This window comes from Heteronotia binoei, chromosome 6 (assembly GCF_032191835.1).
Source record: "Heteronotia binoei isolate CCM8104 ecotype False Entrance Well chromosome 6, APGP_CSIRO_Hbin_v1, whole genome shotgun sequence".
NCBI lineage: Eukaryota > Metazoa > Chordata > Lepidosauria > Squamata > Gekkonidae > Heteronotia > Heteronotia binoei.
Window position 1 is genome coordinate 109,626,024 of NC_083228.1, and position 19,493 is coordinate 109,645,516.

A 19,493-nucleotide genomic window follows, 5' to 3' on the forward strand; every position below is an offset into this window, starting at 1 on the left:
TGAAGATGGTTACATCATGTATTGCATGTGGCTGTAAATTTTCATTTTCTTTCTTTTGTATGTTAAAGACAACCCCCTTTGCAGGGGAAGCAGTCATGGCTTCATTAAAGAGTTGTTCCTGTGGTCTTTTTGAAAGCTACATACTGCAGATAGAGAACGAAAAAAATGTGTGTACAATTGATAACTTATCTACATAACATAGTCAACATTAGAGAAACATTGAGGGTTAGGGATGCTTGACAACAGATTTCACGTACATTGGATAATGCAATCTCTATGCACTTTAGCACTTGTTTGTAACTCAGTTTTCCTGTTTGGAAAACCCAGTTGCAAACAGTTGCTAAACTACATAGAGAGTGCATTATCCAACAATGTGTGAAAGCAACCCTCATAGAGCTGTAGGAGGGATTTCTCCTCTGCTGCCTCCTCCACAACTGGCATGCAGCTGTATATCTTGAACATATTGCAATAAGGCCTCCAGCACATTGAAGTCAAGGTCGTCTTTCATCAGCCTGCTCCTAAGAATGTGTGTGTAGGTGTTCAGAATAGCTCATGTGAGAGTCTGAAGGAGGAGCAGGCAACTGGTGGTGGTAGGTATGATGCAAGAGATTATGCAGGACTGGCCAGGTTCTAAGTAGTGAGAAGAGAGGTTACCCTAGAGGCACATGAAAAGCATCTCTGAATCATTATTTACATTTGATTGTCGGTTTACACCATTTGTCATCTGCCTTTCTCACTGAGACTCAAGGCAGATTACAGAGTTATAAAAGACAGTGCAATAAAGGCAGTATAGCACATACCATGAATGATGCAATAAAACCAGATTACACAAATTAAATAACAATGAAATAGAAAGAATATAATACATCCAGTAAACTGGATCTCATAATCACAGGACGCTAAACTACAGATGTTATCATACATCCAGTAACAATGTAGTATTTAGGTGGGAGGAAAAGAAGGCTGCCTAACATTTTCACAGGCAATGAAAATTAAAACTTCCTTATTATAAATATATAGAATTTCCCTCCTGAAGATTCCATCTTATTATACCCATGTTAACATATGCATGTAACTCTGAGAGAGTACACCAACAAGGACTTGCTTGAAATTAATGCAACATCCAGTAAATGCAGTAAGGACAGTACAATATATCCTTTTAATGTCTACCTTTTCCATGTTATTAAAATTCTAGGTGGGCGGAATGTTTGACACTGTGCAGAGAAGTACTCAGTGGACCACTGACTGGGCACTTCTGCTTCTTCAAATAATAACCTCAGGAACAGTTGATATGCAAACCAACAAGTATGTAACTAACATTATGTATAATTTAGTACCACTCAATAGTAACATTATTTGTATGCATTGCTAAAACAGTGGTAGAAAGTGCTGTCCAGTCACAGGTGACTTATGAAGACCCCCTTGGACTTTCAAGGCAACAGGCAGATGGGTGATTTGCCATTGCCTGCCTTTGCATAGCAACCATGGACTTGCTTAGTAATCTTTCATCAAGTACTAAAGGTAAAGCACCAGTCATTTCTGACTCTGGGGTGACTTCTCATAACAATGTTTACATGGCAGACTTTTTTACAGGGTGGTTTGCCATTGCCTTCCCCGGTCATCTACACTTTATCCTCAGCAAGCTTCAAAGATCTGATGAGATCAGACTAGCCTGGGTCATCCAGGTCAGAGCATAGCTAAAGTAGCTTCTGCAGTTTGAACAAATGTGTCTTGAAATATTTTGGCCATCTGCAGTTTTTGCCATATTATTTTCAAGAAGAGCATTCAAAGGTCTGACGTAAGTTAGCTTCCATAAGCCAAGGGGTAAAGGCCTCCTCAAACACAACCAAGGAAACCAATAGGATCAGACAGATAGCGGCTTACTCCTGTCCCCAGATGGAGCAAAGGAAATCAACAAAGAAGGCCACACAGACCTCAGGTTTAAGAACCTGTAGAAAGTATCGGGAAGTGGAGAGGGTTACATTTCACCACCATTTTCATTTGAGGGGTTTATACAACCCCCAGGATCTGAGCGATTTATACAACTACCTTTGTCAATAAAAATAGATAATGTTGCATTCAGGAGAAAAATATAAAACATTTGGCTAACTGGAAAATTCAATGTTTCTTGTTAGAAAGTAACCCGCTGCTTGCTTATTATTATTTTTAATTCTCTTAGTGAACTATTTACAACTGTATTAGACATGCTGAGTGTTTTGATCAATGGAACTTTAGTATCAGACCTATCAAATGCATCCCAAGTTGGATCTGAAGAAAACAAAAGAGCGTACATGAATTTAGTGAAAAAGCTGAAAGTAAGTTGCCTATCTGATTTCTGAAATCTGTTTCAGTAAAATGGTGTTTTGACTTTCCTTTCTAATTCTTCCAATTTTGTTGTGAGGGAAAAGCATTTAAAGATAAAGAAATGACGGAAACGAACAAAAATAATACATAAAGGCTCAGTGTAGATGTTATGTGCCAATCTCTTAACCATTATTGGGGATAAGGAACAGGCATCCATGTTTTGTGAAGGAGTGATGGGAATACATTTATTTAAGTACCTTTACCCTGCCATTCCCACCATCCACAATAGTGAATGAGCCCATGACTGGTTCCCAGTCTCTTAACTTTGGCTAAGGCATTCAGTACTGTTGGTTTGCTCTGAAGCAAAGGTTCCAACACAATGTACAGATATAAGGACATGTCTTAAGCATATTATTACAAACAGACACACTTCATTTATAGTCATCCTTTTTTGCTGACATCATGATAGATCACAACTAAATAGTGCACTAAAAACAGCACAGTGATGATATTGGATTTATATTCTGCCCTCCACTCTGAATCTCAGGGTCTCAGGAGTGGTTTACAATCTCCTTTATCGTCCTTCCCCACAACAGACACTCTCTGATGTAGGTAGGGCTGAGAGAGCTCTCACAGAAGCTGCCCTTTTCAAGGACAACTCTGTGAGAGCTATGGCTGACCCAAGGCCATTCCAGCAGCTGCAAGTGGAGGAGTGGGGAATCAAACCCAGTTCTCCCAGATAAGAGTCTGCACACTTATCCACTACACCTGATAGACAAGCTGTAGCTGAGCTGCAGCTCAGTTGTTAAAGGGGGAAAAAACCCATGTTAAATGCTAAAGGATACATGTGTACCAGGGCAGAGTGTTATGATTCAGCTTCGCCCCCTCCACGGCCGTAGGTAACAATTTCACTCGAGGTTTTGGCATGCTGTTTCCCCTTTAAGAAGATTTTTTGTTGCTGTGTCTTAAAAGGAAGAGCTCCAGGAGCCCCAAGAGCTGTGCCTAGAAAGAGCATCATGTCATGTGAAAGCTTCCAAAGAAAGCAGGGGCTTGCTGTGTGCCTTCCTTATGTGGAAACAGCTAATAAAGGAGGATTACAAGGCTGAAGAGCAATGCAGGGAAACATTCTATTACATATAATCCAGGGCTTTTTTGTAGAGAAAGCCCGGCTGGAACTCATTTGCATATTAGGCCGCACCCCCTGACATCACCATTGTTTCACACAGGGCTTTTTGTAGAAAAGCTCAGCAAGAATCATTTGCATATTAGACCACACCCCCTGACACCAAGCCAGCTAGAACTGCGTTCCTGTGCGTTCCTGCTTTAAAAAAAAATCCCTTCATATAATAAAGATTATAATAAAAATGGATTACAAAATTACAGAACAATGCAATAAGCACAGAGTAATACACACACACACGAAGACTGCCTTATTTTCCACAGACCCTAACTACTACGTTAATCAATTCAAAAAGGCCCCCCAGAACAATTGTACACAAGTGCAGGACCTTTCCTGATCTCTTCAGGCAAGCCATTCCCGCAGATGGGAGCAACAACAGTGAATGCCTGGGTACAGACAGCTATTGATCTTATCCATTTGATGGGCGGCTGCCAAGAAATTATGCTAAATCCACCAAAATACAATTTGTGTTTAGGAACAAGGTATTATTCTTTATATGTGCTATGTGTGAAAAACGATGCTATGCAGGGAATAAAAAAGACTATATTCATAATGAGAGATTGTCTGTAAGGATTACTATGGCATATCGAGTCCTGAGCATACTCAGCACTGTGGATCCATTCTGTGTTGCTTCCATGGTTCTCTGACTTGAGGCCAATGTATTAGGGGCAATATACTGCTGCCACCCCTTATTATTGTTCTGCTTCTTTTGTTCCTCTGTTTCCCTCCCACACCCAGAATTCTAACTCAACATTGAATGTGCATTTCTATAGTTAGGTTTTATATCAACAGAAAAGGAAAACAGCTTAAAAAGCATTTTTAAGGTGCTTGAAGTCTTGAGTAAAATTAGTAAAAGTACAAGGAAGTGATTCATCTGCAATTTGGCTGCTTTAGAGTTGTGAAATATATATCTACATTTAACCTTTTAACTTCTTTCTTGTTCTCTGTAGAAGGAACTAGGGGACAAGTGTTCAGAAAGTATCGACAAAGTTCGTCAACTGCTACCCTTACCCAAACAGACGTGTGACATTATTGCTTGTGAGCCTATGGGATCATTGATTGATACCAAGGGAAACAAAATTGCTGGATTTGACTCCATAGATAAAAAACAGGCAAGAATAAACATTTCCCTTGAAATGTTATTTACGTATCAACTTTCTCATGCATACTTGGTAGCCCTTTAATTACTCAATTAAATTTATTTGCTCAAGGTGTATATATTTTTATATATATATATATATATATATATATATATATATATATATATATACACACACACACACACACACACATACTTAATAACATATTATGTCCTAATATCTTATAAAATATATATGATTGTTCCTAAACTATTTTATCTTTGGAGCTTCTGCATTCAGTGGACTAAAGAAATAATGTAGTGTTAAGACTGAGCTTTTAAAATAAGAAATTAGATAAGAAATTTATTAGATTAAACAAATGCGAGATACTTTGTGAATGTTTTGAATGGAAACATATATATTTCAAAACTCAAGTGGCAACTAGGAACATGCCTACTAGTTCTTCTCGCTTGCCTTTAGCCAGTAGTGGCCAGGGAGGAAAAGTCTACTTGCAGCCATCAGAAGCCAGCTCCTAGCTGGTGAGGGATCTGCTAAGAGTTGACTTCCAATCTTGCTGGAGAAATTCTGCTCTGTTCCTGCTACATTTTTTTGGGGGGAGGGGGAATTGTCAGCTGGAAGGCAGGGTCTTCTGATCTCCCATCCCTGAAAGTTTGTCACTACTCCAGGTTGTGGGATGTAGTAAATTTAGCAGAGGTGGGAGTCAGAAAGCAGTGTTCCCTCCAAGCTGAGTTAGTGTGAGCTAGCTCACAGTTTTTAGCCTCCAGCTCACACGTTTTTGTCTTAGCTCATGAAGGATGGCCCCAGAGCAAACTAATTGATGTAGTAGCCAAATCACTTACTCACAACTTTAATGCCAATAGATCACGAAGTAGAATTTTTGCTCACAAGACTACACAGCTTAGAGGGAGCATTGGTCAGAAGTCCAGCTGATTTCCCTGCTTTTTTTCCCACCCCAAGTTGCCAGTTTTGGCTGTAGAGAAATGAAGCCTTTCTCCTTTGCCTTTTGCAATAGGGAGCTCAGAAGCATTGATCTGTCCCTGCCCAGTTTAGGAGAATAATGAGCTCTTTGTCCTCTCCCTCTTGCAAGTTCTTCGTGTAGCTATTCTGATGAGGAAAGTGGTGTTAGATCAGAACCTTAATCGCAGAAGAGACTTTGGTTAGCTGTGAGATGGCTTTTGACCAACAGGCAGCTGCAAGCTTATTCAGCTTCTGAAATAGTCAATGCAATCCAGACACATCCCTGATCAACTCAAAGTCTAATTATGAGTGTCCAGCAGGGTAAAGTTGACTGCTGAACAGGTTCACTAAAAAATTTGCAGTGTCCCTAATGGCAACTCCACTGGCTGTGTGTCTTGAACAATGTTATCATTACTTGGCTATACATATGCTTTTAAAACATATGAAATAGCATTGCTGAACTCTTATTTGACTAATATGTAGTCCGGATAATTCTTTTAATAATGAAGATTCTGCTCACATGATGCTGCTGAATTGTATTGTGCTACAGTTTTAGAGTTGGTTAAAAATGTAATCATTTTTATCCATTGTTTTAAATTTTGAAACAGGGGCTTCAGGTCTCAACTAAGCAGAAAGTCTCCCCCTGGGATTTATTTGAGGGTAATAAAAATCCTGCTCCACTCTCCTGGGCTTGGTTTGGTACTGTCCGCATTGATAGGAAAATAATAAAATATGAGGAGCAGCAGCACCTTCTTCTCTATCACACTCATCCTAAACCCAAGCCACGAAGTTACTACCTCGAGCCTTTACCTCTTCCTCCTGAAGAAGATGAGGAAGAGGAAGAGCCCACCACTCCTGCATCTCAGGAACCAGAGAGGAAATCAGCAGAATTGTCAGATCAGGGGAAACCCTCTACTGATGATGAGAAGAAGGCAAAAGGCAGGAAAAGGAAAAGCAAATCAAGTTCAAAAACTGATGTAAGTGATTAGAACATATGGCATGAAAGGGAGGAGAGACTTTGTTGTGTGCCATTAATCCTTCTGTGAATTTGGAAATATCTTTATGTAGATACAGAGCCTGATTTGGATTTTGTACAGTTATACCTCCAAATGGCTAAATTTAAGCAAGAAACTTGTTGGCGCATCTGACAGGTCAGATCAACAGTGGGATGTGTTGGAATACAGTGTTGGAAAATGTATAGGAACATGCTGTTTTTCTAGATAACATTTTAAGATTTAAAAATGCTATGTTATTTGGTAGGAAGCACACCTGGAAAATAATAACCATTTTTGCACACTGCTCACCTCGGAGTCACGTCCCTCTTCAGTGCGCAGCGTCTGCTCGGATTTCCCACCATCTGCGCCGGAGGAGCAGGAAGAGCCGCGGCTTTGTCGCAAATGGAAACTGGGTTTTAGCAATTTCCGTTTGCAATGCAGAAGCCACGACTCTTCCTGCTCCTCCGGCGCAGATGGTGGGAAATCCGAGCAGGCGCTGCGGAGTGAAGAGGGACGTGAGTCCGAGGTGAGCAGTGTGCGAAAATGGTTAAGGTCTTAGCAAATCAGGAGCAAGGATTTCCTTTCCTTTGAAACTTACAGCTAAATTTTACCTTCAAGAAGACCGTAAGCATACATTTTACAGTGCTCCTGTATAGATCTATGGTGCAGCTTTATTTAAAATACTTTGTGCAGTTCTGGTCACCATATCTCTTAAAGGACAGTGCAGAGCTGGCAGAAAGAACAGAAGAGAACGTATTGTGTGCCTGTGTATGTTCCCACTGGAAGGGACCTGTATTGTGAGGTGGCATTCTCACTATCTGGGACCTGTGGTCACTATCAGCAGCTTTGTGAGGATCTGGAAGTATAACCAGCCAAAATCATCATACACAGTGTATAGAGCCACACATTGTTAGATACTGTATTTTTATCATTTCTGGAGTTTTTCTCCCTCCTCCCCAGGATGAAAATCCGGGAGATGAATTAATACCCTAGTACAATATCTCATGATGTGTAGCTTCTACTGGTGTTGGCTATATGTGCTTCATAGCACTACAACACTATTTTAAAATAACTGTCTATACACTGATTAAGTTATAAAAGCAATACAGCAACGAAGAAAAGATCTCCTCATCCTTGGTTTGCTTTTGTGAAGTCTGTGATGGAATCTATTTTTAACAGGTTTGTAAACCACAATGTGAATGGCTGTAAAGCCTTTAATAATTCAGTAGGAAAATTGGCATTATTTATGAGATACTTGGGTCTGAACGTCAGTAACATTTCATTTTTTACCTTCTTTGTTTAAGGATTACCCACAGAACAACGTATATAGAGTACCTCCCAATTATTCACCGGTCTCTTCTCAAATGATAAACCATCCTCAGTCAGCCTTGTGGGGCTACAATGTTATGGGGCAACCACAACAGACTGGCTTTTTTGTTCAGAACCAGCCTCTTCCATCAGGTATGTCTGGGGTTCATAAGAGGGCACAAGACAATTGCTTTTTTAAAGGTACAGACGTTCTCACTTCTGCTCTTTCTTTTGAAAGGCAGTGATAGAGGATGCATAAACAAAAACAATAAAGGGAACATTTATTTGTTTGATACGTTATTGCACTGAATAACAATAACAATTGGTCAAATCCAGATTATTTTATTTGACTGCTACAAAAAAAGTACCTCTAATGCCCCACTGGGATGATGGGCATTTGACTCCTATTGTTATTAGTAAGGGAGGGAAAAGTCTCCCTTTTTCCTCCTGAAGAAAGTATTTTCCAGATAACATCAGCAAATCTTTGAAAAACTGTTCCATATACTCTAGAGGGCAGCAGAGCAAGACTTTGCTTAGAGGCTAACTGTTCTTCCTCTCTGAAGAAATACACAAATATTTAAGGCTGTTTCTTGATACGTAATAATACATTTGAAGTTCCATATAAAGAAATTTGTATTTCTTTCAGAAGTCTTTAAGACAACATCATGTAATGTGTGCAGTAATCGAACCAAATAAAACGCCTTTTGTTTTTCAAGTCAGTTTTTGAAAAACTGTTTTAAACCAAAATAGCTTATTCTTTCCTTTATTTTACATTATCTAAAGCTGGTTGCATGTTCACATCTACATATCCTTGACCATAAACAGAGTTTAGCTAAGAACATTAGCATTTCAGGGGGGAAATGAGTGATAGATTTCAAAGTGGGTTTCATATGGACAGTCGTGTTGGTTGGTACAGTCAAAAAAGTCTAGGAGCATCTTAAAGGCCAACAAGATTTCCAGGGTATAACCTTTCAAGAGTCAAAGCTCCTTTTGTCAGTTATTTTGAAAGCATATATCCTGAAAATCATGGTGGTCTTTAAGGTTTCACTGGACTCTAATCTAGATTTCAGAGTGAAGAATTCTACTGTGAATAATCTGAAATGTTTACTCCAGGGGTGTCTAACATGCAGCCCGGGGGCCAAATCAGGCCCCAGGGGAGCTCCTACCAGACCCCCAAACAACTGGCTGTCATCTGCTTCCTTCTCCCTATCTCTTGCTTCTTTCTGTATCCCAGCTTGCCTTGTCAGGCTTGCTCAATTGCACAGGAGCTAAAGAGCAAAGTATCTGTTTTCTCCACTGGCTGATGCTACTCCCTTGCGAAGGAAGGGGAGGAGGGATACCTTGCTTTGCAAGGCTCTCTCAGTTGCACAGCAGAGCTACTAAACCAAACCTCTCTTCCTTCTTTTGGCTGAGGTTCCCCCCCCCCCGCCCCCGGTCTGCTGGGGAAAGAAGCGAAACTTTCCCAATTCCTTGGATCACACAGCAGAGATACAAAGCAAGCACCTTTAAGACTGAGTGCTAATGTTTTAAGCATGTTTTATTTTAATTTTTTAAAAAAACTTTAATTGTGTTTGTCTGTGTCCTTTATAAAGTTCATATCTCCACTACCTGGCATTACATTTTATGACACACATGGCCTGGCCCAACAAGGTCACATTTATGTTGGATCCGGCCCTCATAACAAATTATTTTGAAACCCCTGGTTTTAATCTTTCCTTGGGCCACAATGCAGGTCCACTTCAAGTTAAAATATGCTGATAATAATAATAGCATTTTCTTGTTAAATATACTAAATTTTCTTCTTTAGACTTCTAGACTTCAGTGGTGTCATTTCTTGGGATGGTCTCATCAATTCTACACACTCTAGTCCTTAGACTCAAATAGGCCAGGTGGCCTTGAGGTTATTCCATATATGAGACAAAAGCTCTGGCTTTTTCCATCTTGCAAAAAATGTGAGCCTGAAGCCAAAACTGTCAAAGAATGTGGGTGTTTGACCTTCTGAATTATCACGGTACATCTATGGACCTTTATACGGCTTCATCCCAAGTGTGTGGATGTGCGCTTGCTATATGGTTATTGCCATATATTGTGGCAGTCAACGGTGATTGCCAACTGTTGCTGCTATAATGTTTGGGAAATATTGGGTTCATTTTTTTTTAAAGTCATAAATTGGGGGTTTGCTATTGTCTTCATTGAAAGAACATGTTTCTTGACATTTAGTTTGTTGTATGTGGATTTTTAGCCATTGTGAGCTGAGTGGCTTTTTGGTATTTTGTGTTTTTCTTAGGTGGTGCCAGATTGGATCCAACTGGTTCCATGGTCCCCAGCAACACAAAACAAGTTCTGTCCAACATGCTACAGCGGCGTTCTGGCACTATGATGCAACCACCATCCATTCATGCAGTTGCTTCTCAGCAGCAGCTCCTCCAAATGAAACTGCTGCAGCAGCAGCAGCAGCAGCGTCTTCTAAGGCAGCAAGCCCAGGCAAGGCCTTTCCCAACAATTTTGCCTTAAATGGGGGGAGTGTACTAATCTAATTCATTTTCTTCTCCACTAGGATTATATGATGCAGAAAACTATGACAGAGGCCAAGTTAGGATAAAGAACGTTTAACTTGTTGCATGTGGGCGGCTGGTTTCCTTTAAACTATGTTCTCATCCTGTTGTCTCCATTTCCTCTTTTAATTTTACTGCAAGTCTTGTAAAATCCTGTTCTCATGTGACACAGACAGCAGATGTGACACTGAATGTAATTCTGGTATTTAAAGCCTTTAAAAAAAAATCAATTAGAAATAAAGTCACTTTTGACCAGTTTTGATCTCTCGTACATCACTTAGCTATTGGTTTGTGATTATCACATTTAGACTGAGGTTCCAGGTTCATCTGAGATGTTTGCAGCTAGACACACTATGATTTATGTGTATAAAATTCAAATACTATCATTAATTAAATTCCTAGGCTGCTGCTTTGCAAAAACTTGGGAAACTTGAAAACTGTTTCTAAAATTTGTGAACAAAACTGGCTGAGGCTAATCATGCCCTTTCAGGTAGCTTAATTCTGGCCACCCACAGCCTAGCAAAATTAAAGTCTCAAGTGCTTCTGAAACATGTCTGTGCTTTGGCTTTGGCTTGCTTTAGCTGTAATGATGAACCATGGTTTGTCATTACATTCAAATAATCAAACAATTTCATTCCCTCCCTCATCATCATTTCATTGCTTGCCTGTTCTTGTGAACTAATTTATTTCAAATGTCTTGGACACCAAGAATGTGCTCTGGATTGCAGCCAAGTGTGCTGATCACATCTTGATCCTGCAGATTTTGTTCAGCTACCGTATAACTTGATTTTATACCTTTCCAACTCTGTGACTTCTCTTGTGAGACCCCTTTGGCCTGAAAACAGCCTCTTTACCTCTGTCCATTTGAACTGCCTGGCCCTCCTATTTTCAGATCCTTTTCCAACACTCAGTACAGTGCTTGAGCCAGGTTTATCCTTAACTTTACATCAACTTTCAATTTCCAGTCTCTTAATCACCTTCCTTCCCCTAGCCCCAGTATTTTCTATAGCATGAACTTTGAGCTTTCTGGGAAGGAACTTCCACTTCCACATTCTGCACAGCCTGTATTAAAGTATTGATGATAAATAAGTTTTTTAAAAAAAAATTAACAAAAAATTCAAAATAACAATAAACTTAAAATAAGTTTTAAATAGAAGTAGGTATATTGGAATGTGGCTTCTTTCTAGAGTAAGTAAAATTGTGATGACGTGATTACAGTTGTAATGTACTCGGAGACGAGACGTGTTGAAGGCAACATACTTTATTTGCTGGTACATCACAACAAGACGGGGCAACGCGGGCCGGGACCCGCTTTATATACACTCTACCCCTTAGCTGGCCCAGACCTATCCTGGCCCATCAAACTTCCCGCCACAGGTCTTGATTGGCAGGCGCTTTCGCGAGCTGTGTCGAGTGACCAGGGGATTCCCCCTGGTCGCCTCTGTTGCGTGTTGCGCGGTGCTTAACTGAAGCACGATACACTACAACAGTGTTGCTACGAGAACTGTGAAAACCTGAAGTCAAACCACCATTTAGCTTTAAATCTCCTTGAGTGGTCCTAGGCCAGCCACCATCTTTAAGTTTAACTTACCTCACGGAGTTGTTGTGAAGATAAAGTGGAGAAAGGAGGACCCATATATGTTGCTTTGAACTTCTTGGGAAAAGGGTGAGGTAAAAATTAGAAAGTGGACTGGTTCTCTGTGGGTTAGAGGTATTATGAGACACCTAGATTGGATTGTGGTTGTTTAGAGTAATATAATGTTGCTGAAAGACAAGGAGTGAAAGAAAGATTCTTGTCTTGCGCTTCAGACAGGACAACATCCTAGTATATTTTAAGGATCAAGCTGTACTTCCTGCTGGTGCTACTTGCGGGGGGGTGAGGGGAGCAAATTTATCCCCTTTTCCTTTGTGGTTATATTTTTAGAACTTTCTCCCAGAACATCTGAGAGATGACACTTCTTTACTTTCTTCAGGTTGTTTCTTAAAATGTCCATTAAGCCTTTGTGCCAACCCCTTCCTGTTCCTTACTGTCTAGATATGTGTGGCTGAAATTAATGTGTTTCCTTTCTGTTATTTATCCACACCTCTTTGTTGTCCCTCTCTTACATCAAACTTTATACTGTAAGCCCTTAAAGACAAGGCCCTGTCTTTCTGTGTTCTTCAGAACTATGCACGCCAATAATGCTTAATAAAGAATCATACCAGGGTGTACTCAGATGTGGAAGTTTCCTACTAATGGCTTAGAAAGAGACATGGGAATTATTTCTGCTAACATTCATGTAGGAAGTAATGCTTAGGCTTTTGATCCTGGGTTGAATATAATACAGCTTCTGTTACACACCTAATTGTTAATTCCACAGTGCACAGCAGTACCACAATTTTGCACATTTTTGTTCACAAGCATTGTTCACAAGCATGTTGTTGGTAGAATTTCTCAGTTATCTGAATGTCTCAAACCAGCATCCTGAGTTTTCATGTAGAATATATAGAATTAATGTTTTAATTTTTATATGGTTTTTCAGGGTCCAGCAATTGACCAGGCTGCTATTTTTGCTCAACAAGTCCGGTCATCATCTCAACTTCCACAATATCCAGGGCTGCAGCAGGCACAGGTAAAGAACTCTTCTTGAAAATTGGTTCCATATGGGATTGGGAGAGCTGGTGTTGAAAATACAGCTTAAAGTCTGGAATGCCTTGCAGCTGAGATCTAGATTAATGATTTACAAGTGGCTTTAAGGTAGCTTATAATCATGCAGAAATATCTTCAAACTTCCAAAATCCCATATCAGCACAATTTCATTGCCAGGGACTAATTCTCATCTGATGGTGGCCTTCATGTGAACATAGATAGGCAACAACCACATTGTTGCTTCTACATGAAAGCTGTACTTTGTGCACATGTGGTAGCTCATAGTATTCTCACAATCACGAATTGTGTTGAGGCCTGTATGCACTAGCCTGTACGTTTTAGAGTTACAGGGCACCAAACTAGACATTTGGTTTTTTAAAGAGTTGGTCTGGGTTCCTCACAGCCACACAACTGCTGCAAGGAATGGCTTCTTAAAAATAAAGGAGAGCCCAAAAGACTTGGAAAAGAAGGGGTATCTGCTTGATATGCAGAAGGTCCCAGGTTCAGTCCTCAGCATCTCCAATGAAAAGGGCCAAGCAATAGGTAATGTGAAAGACCTCCACCTGAGACCCTGGAGAGCAGCTGCCAGTTTGAATAGACAGTACTGATAGACCAGTGGTCTGATTCAGTATAAGGCAGCTTAATGTGTGTTCAAAGTCACTGCTAGGAAAGGATGGGCTCCTGCCTTCCTCCCCCCCCCCACTCTTTTTCCTGCATGGAAAAAAATTAGTATTTCCCCGTTTTTGCTGCTCTACATGGAGTTGTCTGTGCATGCAAAGGAGCCCACCCCCAATGTGATTTCACCACAGAGAAAACAGCTTGAGAGATGGCAAGAACTCCCTCCCCATAACAGTAGCATTCTGAGCCCATGGCGCAGAGTGGTAAAGCTGCAGTACTGCAGTCAGAGCCCTCTGCTCATGACCTGAGTTCGATTCCAGTGGAAGCTGGGTTCAGGTAGCTAGCTCCAGGTTGACTCAGCCTTCCATCCTTCCAAGGTCGGTAAAATGAATACCCAGCTTGCTGGGGGGAAGGTGTAGATGACTGGGGAAGGCAATGGCAAACCACCTCGTAAAAAGTCTGCCATGAAAACATTGTGAAAGCAACGTCACCCCAGAGTCAGAAACGACTGGTGCTTGCACAGGGGAGTACCTATACCTCTTTTTTTTTTAGTTTTAAAAAGCTATACCCCACAGCTGCTGTCTAGTTCTGTGGAATCCAAGTAGGGTCTAGGGAACCAGGACACAACTGTTTAAAAACTTGAATATCTGCTTTGGCCCAGATTAGAGAAAGAGTAGGCCCATAAAGTTCCACTACTTCTGTATGGCCCAGCCTCTCTGAGTTCTGCTCTGACAAAAGTGGTGTTTGTCTAACATCCATAAATGTTGTGCTTGATTAATGAACAAAACCTCTGGCAAGAAATTGATGTCTTCAGAGCTGCCAGTTGAGCCTAATTTTCTTTATTAGATTCAGTTGGCAGCCATAAAGAAATGTAAACACTCAATTTAAAAATATGGCGATTTAAAAAAGTTTTGGATGATGTTTTGGAACAACAATGCAGCTTAAAAACTTACAGATCATTCATGCCTTTTGTCATCTTGCTTTCATTAAAGCAGTGATAATTTTTTTCAAAGCACAGCAATTGAAATAACCTTTATTTTGGATTGTTTTCCATGCAGACTATACCTCATGGCTATACAATGTATAGTACTCAGATGTCATTACAACCACAACAGGCTGGGGGTATAGTTCTTTCACCTACCTACAATCCCAGGGCATATCAAACAGCTCATTCGAATCCAGCTTTAATGGAAAGGCTAAGGCAGATGCAACAGCAGCCAAGTGGATACATCCAACAGCAAGCAGCTGCCTATCTTCAGCCTTTAACAGGCAATCAGCGGTGAGGCACTTTCCAACCTTTACAGCCATGATTTATGCACCTTTTGAAAGATAGCTTTGCAATGCAAGCCTCTGAGAAACATTGCCACGTTAACAAACTGCAGTCTCTCATTACAACCAGATTGGTTTTGCATTCTCACTCCAAATCAGGATTGCAAACCATAGCATGCAAGGAAAGTGCAAACTATAGTTCGACAGTCTGAACATACCAAGTTGTGGATTGCTGCATTTCCACAGGGGGAAAAAACAATTTCTGCCCATGGAGCATGGAGTTCTTGTCTCCTTTCTTTTGTGATAGCCTAAGCAGGGAGGGAAGAAAAGCTCCTGAAATTTTCCATCCATGGGAAATACAGTATCAGATCCAAGCCAGTGGTTTGTGCTAAGCTGGGAGTTGTTAATTGAGTAGGAAAACAAGGAAGGTGCCAAATGGGGTCATTGTGGTCACCAGGGGCATAGATGGTCCACAGGCAAGGAATTAACATGGACAGCCTTGATTTGAAAAATAAAGTGGACACAGCTTTACTGATTATACCAGAGGAGCACCGGCACAGCAATAGGGATAGATCCTGAATCAGGCAACCCACCTGCTGGGATGCTACCAAGGAGTGGCAAGCCCCAGGAGCTGTGTGAGTGCTGGCCGCTGCATGGTTCCCTTGCCACCTGGTGGTGAGAGCCCCACCAACAGCCCCTGAACTGGGCATGCGATTGAAATTGGCTTTACCCCAAGAACCCTTAAGGAGTCCCAGAACCATGGGATGCGGGCACACAGGCACTGCCTCCCTAACCAAAAGGATCCATCCCATGCCCAAATCACCCAAAGCTGTAACAGTCATGAAAAGCATAAGCATATCCTGTAAATCAAATTGCAAGGAGGGTGGGTGGGAAAGCTGTGGTGATCAGAGGCTGAGGATCATGCAGCCACCTGGCTATAGAGGGGTGTGGCAGGCAGGAAAAGCCCCCAGGACTGCCTGCCTCCTCGCAGCCCAGTTGATGTTGACTCATGCAGGATCCCGGTTGTCATTGCTGGAGATCCAGGTCCTCGACCTCGCCATTCCCCAGCCACATGCCAGCTTCCCTAAAGCCCCAAGACCACAACAGTGGCAGCAGGGTAAGTCCTGATGACATCTTCCTATAGCACCAAACCATGGTGTGGATTTTCACATCTGAACCATGGCAATATATCTTGTTACACTTGCTGCTGCTCACTGTTTCTTACTATTTGTTCTCAATTAGATGTTATCTCTTTGGCCTGATTTAAGAAGACAAGCCAGGGCTGTGTGCTTTTGAAAAATCTAGAGTATTTCAGTTCTTCAGTGCTTGCCCAAGATTTGTACTTCTAGGAAGCAGTTAGCTAAAAACTGTTTTTCTACAACTTCCAGTCTTTTCAACTAGATTTGTGATGAATGCTAGAGTGTGCACTTTCTTATGTCCTAATGCTTATGGTAATGAAATCTGTTAATCAAATTACTAGAATTGTTCAGTTTAAAAGAATACAAGCTTGTGACCTTTGTAAACCAAGGGTTGGCTACTACAACTCCCATTCTCCAAATGAGGAGTTGTACTCCAAAGGGAAGAGTGTAAAGGTCTCCAGCAAAATATTACTTCTCACTTATGGGAGGATCCAACCCATATTTTTTCAATATGTTTGATTCTGTAGAGCATCTTTCTGAAGTCGTAATACTTATTAAAAGCTTCAGCCTGCATATAATGTTTCCATATTTCCTTAAAATATCCTTGAGGTAATAGGGACCAGACATGGAGCAGCCTTGGCTGTCTTTGTGTTCCAGATGTTACATGTCTGTGATCATGAAAACATTTTATTTCTTAGGCAAATATCAAAATAACAAGATGAAGCCAATAGAATAACAATACATAACTCACAGAATTGTCAAAGGATCAAATTTATAATCATTGGGCAGAGTTAAATTCTCTTCCTGTCCATTTATTTTATATTAATCTTAAAGTGGTCAAATTGATTAAAGATGTAGATGTTATTTAATTACAATATGGGCCCGCTGGGTCAGTTCAAAGATAGATCATACCTAGATTTTACTACTACTGCTACTACTACTATTATTATTATTATAGCAGTTTAAGAAGCAGTGCTCATGGTTAGATGCTATCTGTGCAACCAGTCTCTTGCCCTGCTATAATAAAGCAAACATTGAGCCCTTTTTCAAACCATTAAACAACATTCAAACCATTAAACAACATTCTTGTTGGATAATAGGGTATGTGTTTATGCAGGGACTGTAGCTTTCTTCCTCCTATTAAACGAGGGGGGGGGGTAGTTCTTGTAAAGGGCTCCATATACAAATCCATGTACATAACCCTAGCTCTTTAATATGTATTCTGGACTTGCCTGCAGTTCCAGTTTATGAAAGGTCACGTAAAGAAGCGTTCGTACATGTTTAGCTTCATTTGAGTGCCTGGCTGGCTCTGATCCTACTAAAAATCATAGCAAAGTCCCCCCCTGAAAGCAGTGGAATAACTGGAGGTTAATTTGTGGCCAGTTTGCTTGCCTTTTTAAACATTTTAATTTGCTTTGGTAACCTTTCTTTAATACTGATTTGCACATTGAAAAGATCAAAAGATCAAAATGCTGCAGTTATGAAGCCAATGTACTTTAGCACAAAAGAAAATTCTTAGTTATTTGTTAGTTTTCTGTCTTTATTACTTCCAGCCATATTCCATTGCTGTGGTTCAAGGCAGATTTTAGTATGGAAGTCCTGAAAATTAAGCTTGCAGATTTTCATCTATTTCTCCAGCTGTAAATCAATGTATAATTAATTCCTTTCTTGCAGACTGAGTCACCAGCCTTTGCAGCAGAACCCCTTAGTTGGAGGAGCACTTGATGCTATACCAGCCACGGCTTCCCACCCAAACCTTAATTCAGTTCAGATGCCTCAGGAACAGATGAGACAGAGACAACAACAAATTCGACAGCAGCGACTCCTTCAGGTTTGAGCCTTGCCTTATTTTCTGTGTCAAGGAATGAATTGCTTGCAATCCTCCTGCAATTCTGCAAGCAGAAGGATTTCCATCTGAGGGAGTGTGACTTTACCACCTCCTTCCTCCTGCTGCATTTCAAAATCTTCCCTCACTCTAAAATGCTGTTTCATGTAAATGGGAGACCCCATATATAACTTGGAGGAGAACTGGAGGTCTTCTATGCAAAGATGGAATCAGTGAAAAATGCCCCCAACTCTGCTTGTGCAGGATATGAATATATAGCTAGATTAACAAAAGATAGGTACAGGAACATGTCGTAGCTGCAAATGGTATTTTAGACAATCGTGGGTATGATGGAATGATACATTATTTGGGGCATATAACCTTATAATGTGTCAGGCCATTAAGTCTTGCTAGCCAACCCATGGCAGAGTGAAGATCTGAACCTACATCTCCCAGATTTCATTCTGGCACTTACTTTCTAGCTCTTATAATGCAAGTAGATAGTAATTAGTAGCAATGTAGTCATTATGGTGATGTTTTCTCAGTTGCAGCAACAGCAGCAGCAAAGTCAGCAACAGGCTCTTGGTCTCCAAGCAATGCAGCCCCAGCAACCTTTGGTAAGCAATTTTTTTAAAAAAATTATCTTAAAACATTCCTAGCCAGTCCCTCAGTATTACCCTGTCCTACTTGAACCTCAAGTTGGCTTGCAGAAGTTCATAAAATCCACAATGACAATAAAAACCATGGTTCACAGTTAGAAAAATAAACAACTGTAGAAGCAGTCACAGAAAATCATACTTAGAGACCAGCATTTGAATAGCAGTTAAACCATTTTTAAACAGCTAAATTAGACACACACACACACAAAAGTTTTGTTTGGGGGCGTTTCTTGTTCAAGCAGAAGTAGCTTGTCTCATTTTAGGCATTGATTTGTGGGATCGTAAAGAACAAAAATTGGGCTGACATGAGAAGTTACTTCATGTGTATTTAAAACCATTCATATTGTTGGCTATGATAACTTTGCTTTTCTGTCTCTAGTTCTTCCAGTGTAAAGGACCTACTCGAAACCTCCCAGTTTAGACTCACTAACATAGTAAAATATATAAGTAGCAGATATTTTCAGTACTATTCACTTTTTCTGTCTAGATTTGAGATGTATGGTACCTCTGGAGAACATTTGGTGGCTGTTTTGTGCAGTGCTTGAGTAGAAACGCCCTCTAGTGGCCAACACACCAGAGAAATTTCAAATTATATTTACAACTCTGCCAAAAAACCCCACAAAACCCACCTGGATTTGTATGTTGTAGGACAGTAGAACTATATTTTCCATGCCAATATATTAATCAAAGAGATATCACAAGTCTTTAAATAAGAAAGGCTGATATCAATATAATAATAATAATAAATTTTATTTCTATCCCGCCCTCCCCGCCGAGGCAGGCTCAGGGCAGCTTACAATATGTCATGACATAATATCATGAAGTGACAATACAAGTAAAATCAATTCACAATAAATACAAATATGAATATAAATATACATTAATATTAAAAAGCTAAAAACAATATGGTGCTACAATCTCTGTTTATCCTGGCGGCGTAGTAATATAATTGTGG

The 19,493-nt window shown here is 40.4% G+C and overlaps 1 protein-coding gene across 1 annotated transcript in view; it reads left to right on the forward strand.

The window, feature by feature from the left end:
* Window positions 1-19,493, forward strand: part of MED12L (mediator complex subunit 12L) — a 247,335-nt gene that overhangs the window by 211,702 nt on the left and 16,140 nt on the right. Inside the window, exons 33-42 of the mRNA XM_060242347.1 lie at window positions 1,196-1,305; window positions 2,180-2,315; window positions 4,435-4,596; window positions 6,150-6,518; window positions 7,841-7,997; window positions 10,132-10,328; window positions 12,922-13,011; window positions 14,705-14,925; window positions 17,729-17,885; window positions 18,425-18,496. Coding sequence (XP_060098330.1) covers window positions 1,196-1,305; window positions 2,180-2,315; window positions 4,435-4,596; window positions 6,150-6,518; window positions 7,841-7,997; window positions 10,132-10,328; window positions 12,922-13,011; window positions 14,705-14,925; window positions 17,729-17,885; window positions 18,425-18,496 — 1,671 coding nt within the window. The remainder of the gene's footprint in view (window positions 1-1,195; window positions 1,306-2,179; window positions 2,316-4,434; window positions 4,597-6,149; window positions 6,519-7,840; window positions 7,998-10,131; window positions 10,329-12,921; window positions 13,012-14,704; window positions 14,926-17,728; window positions 17,886-18,424; window positions 18,497-19,493) is intronic.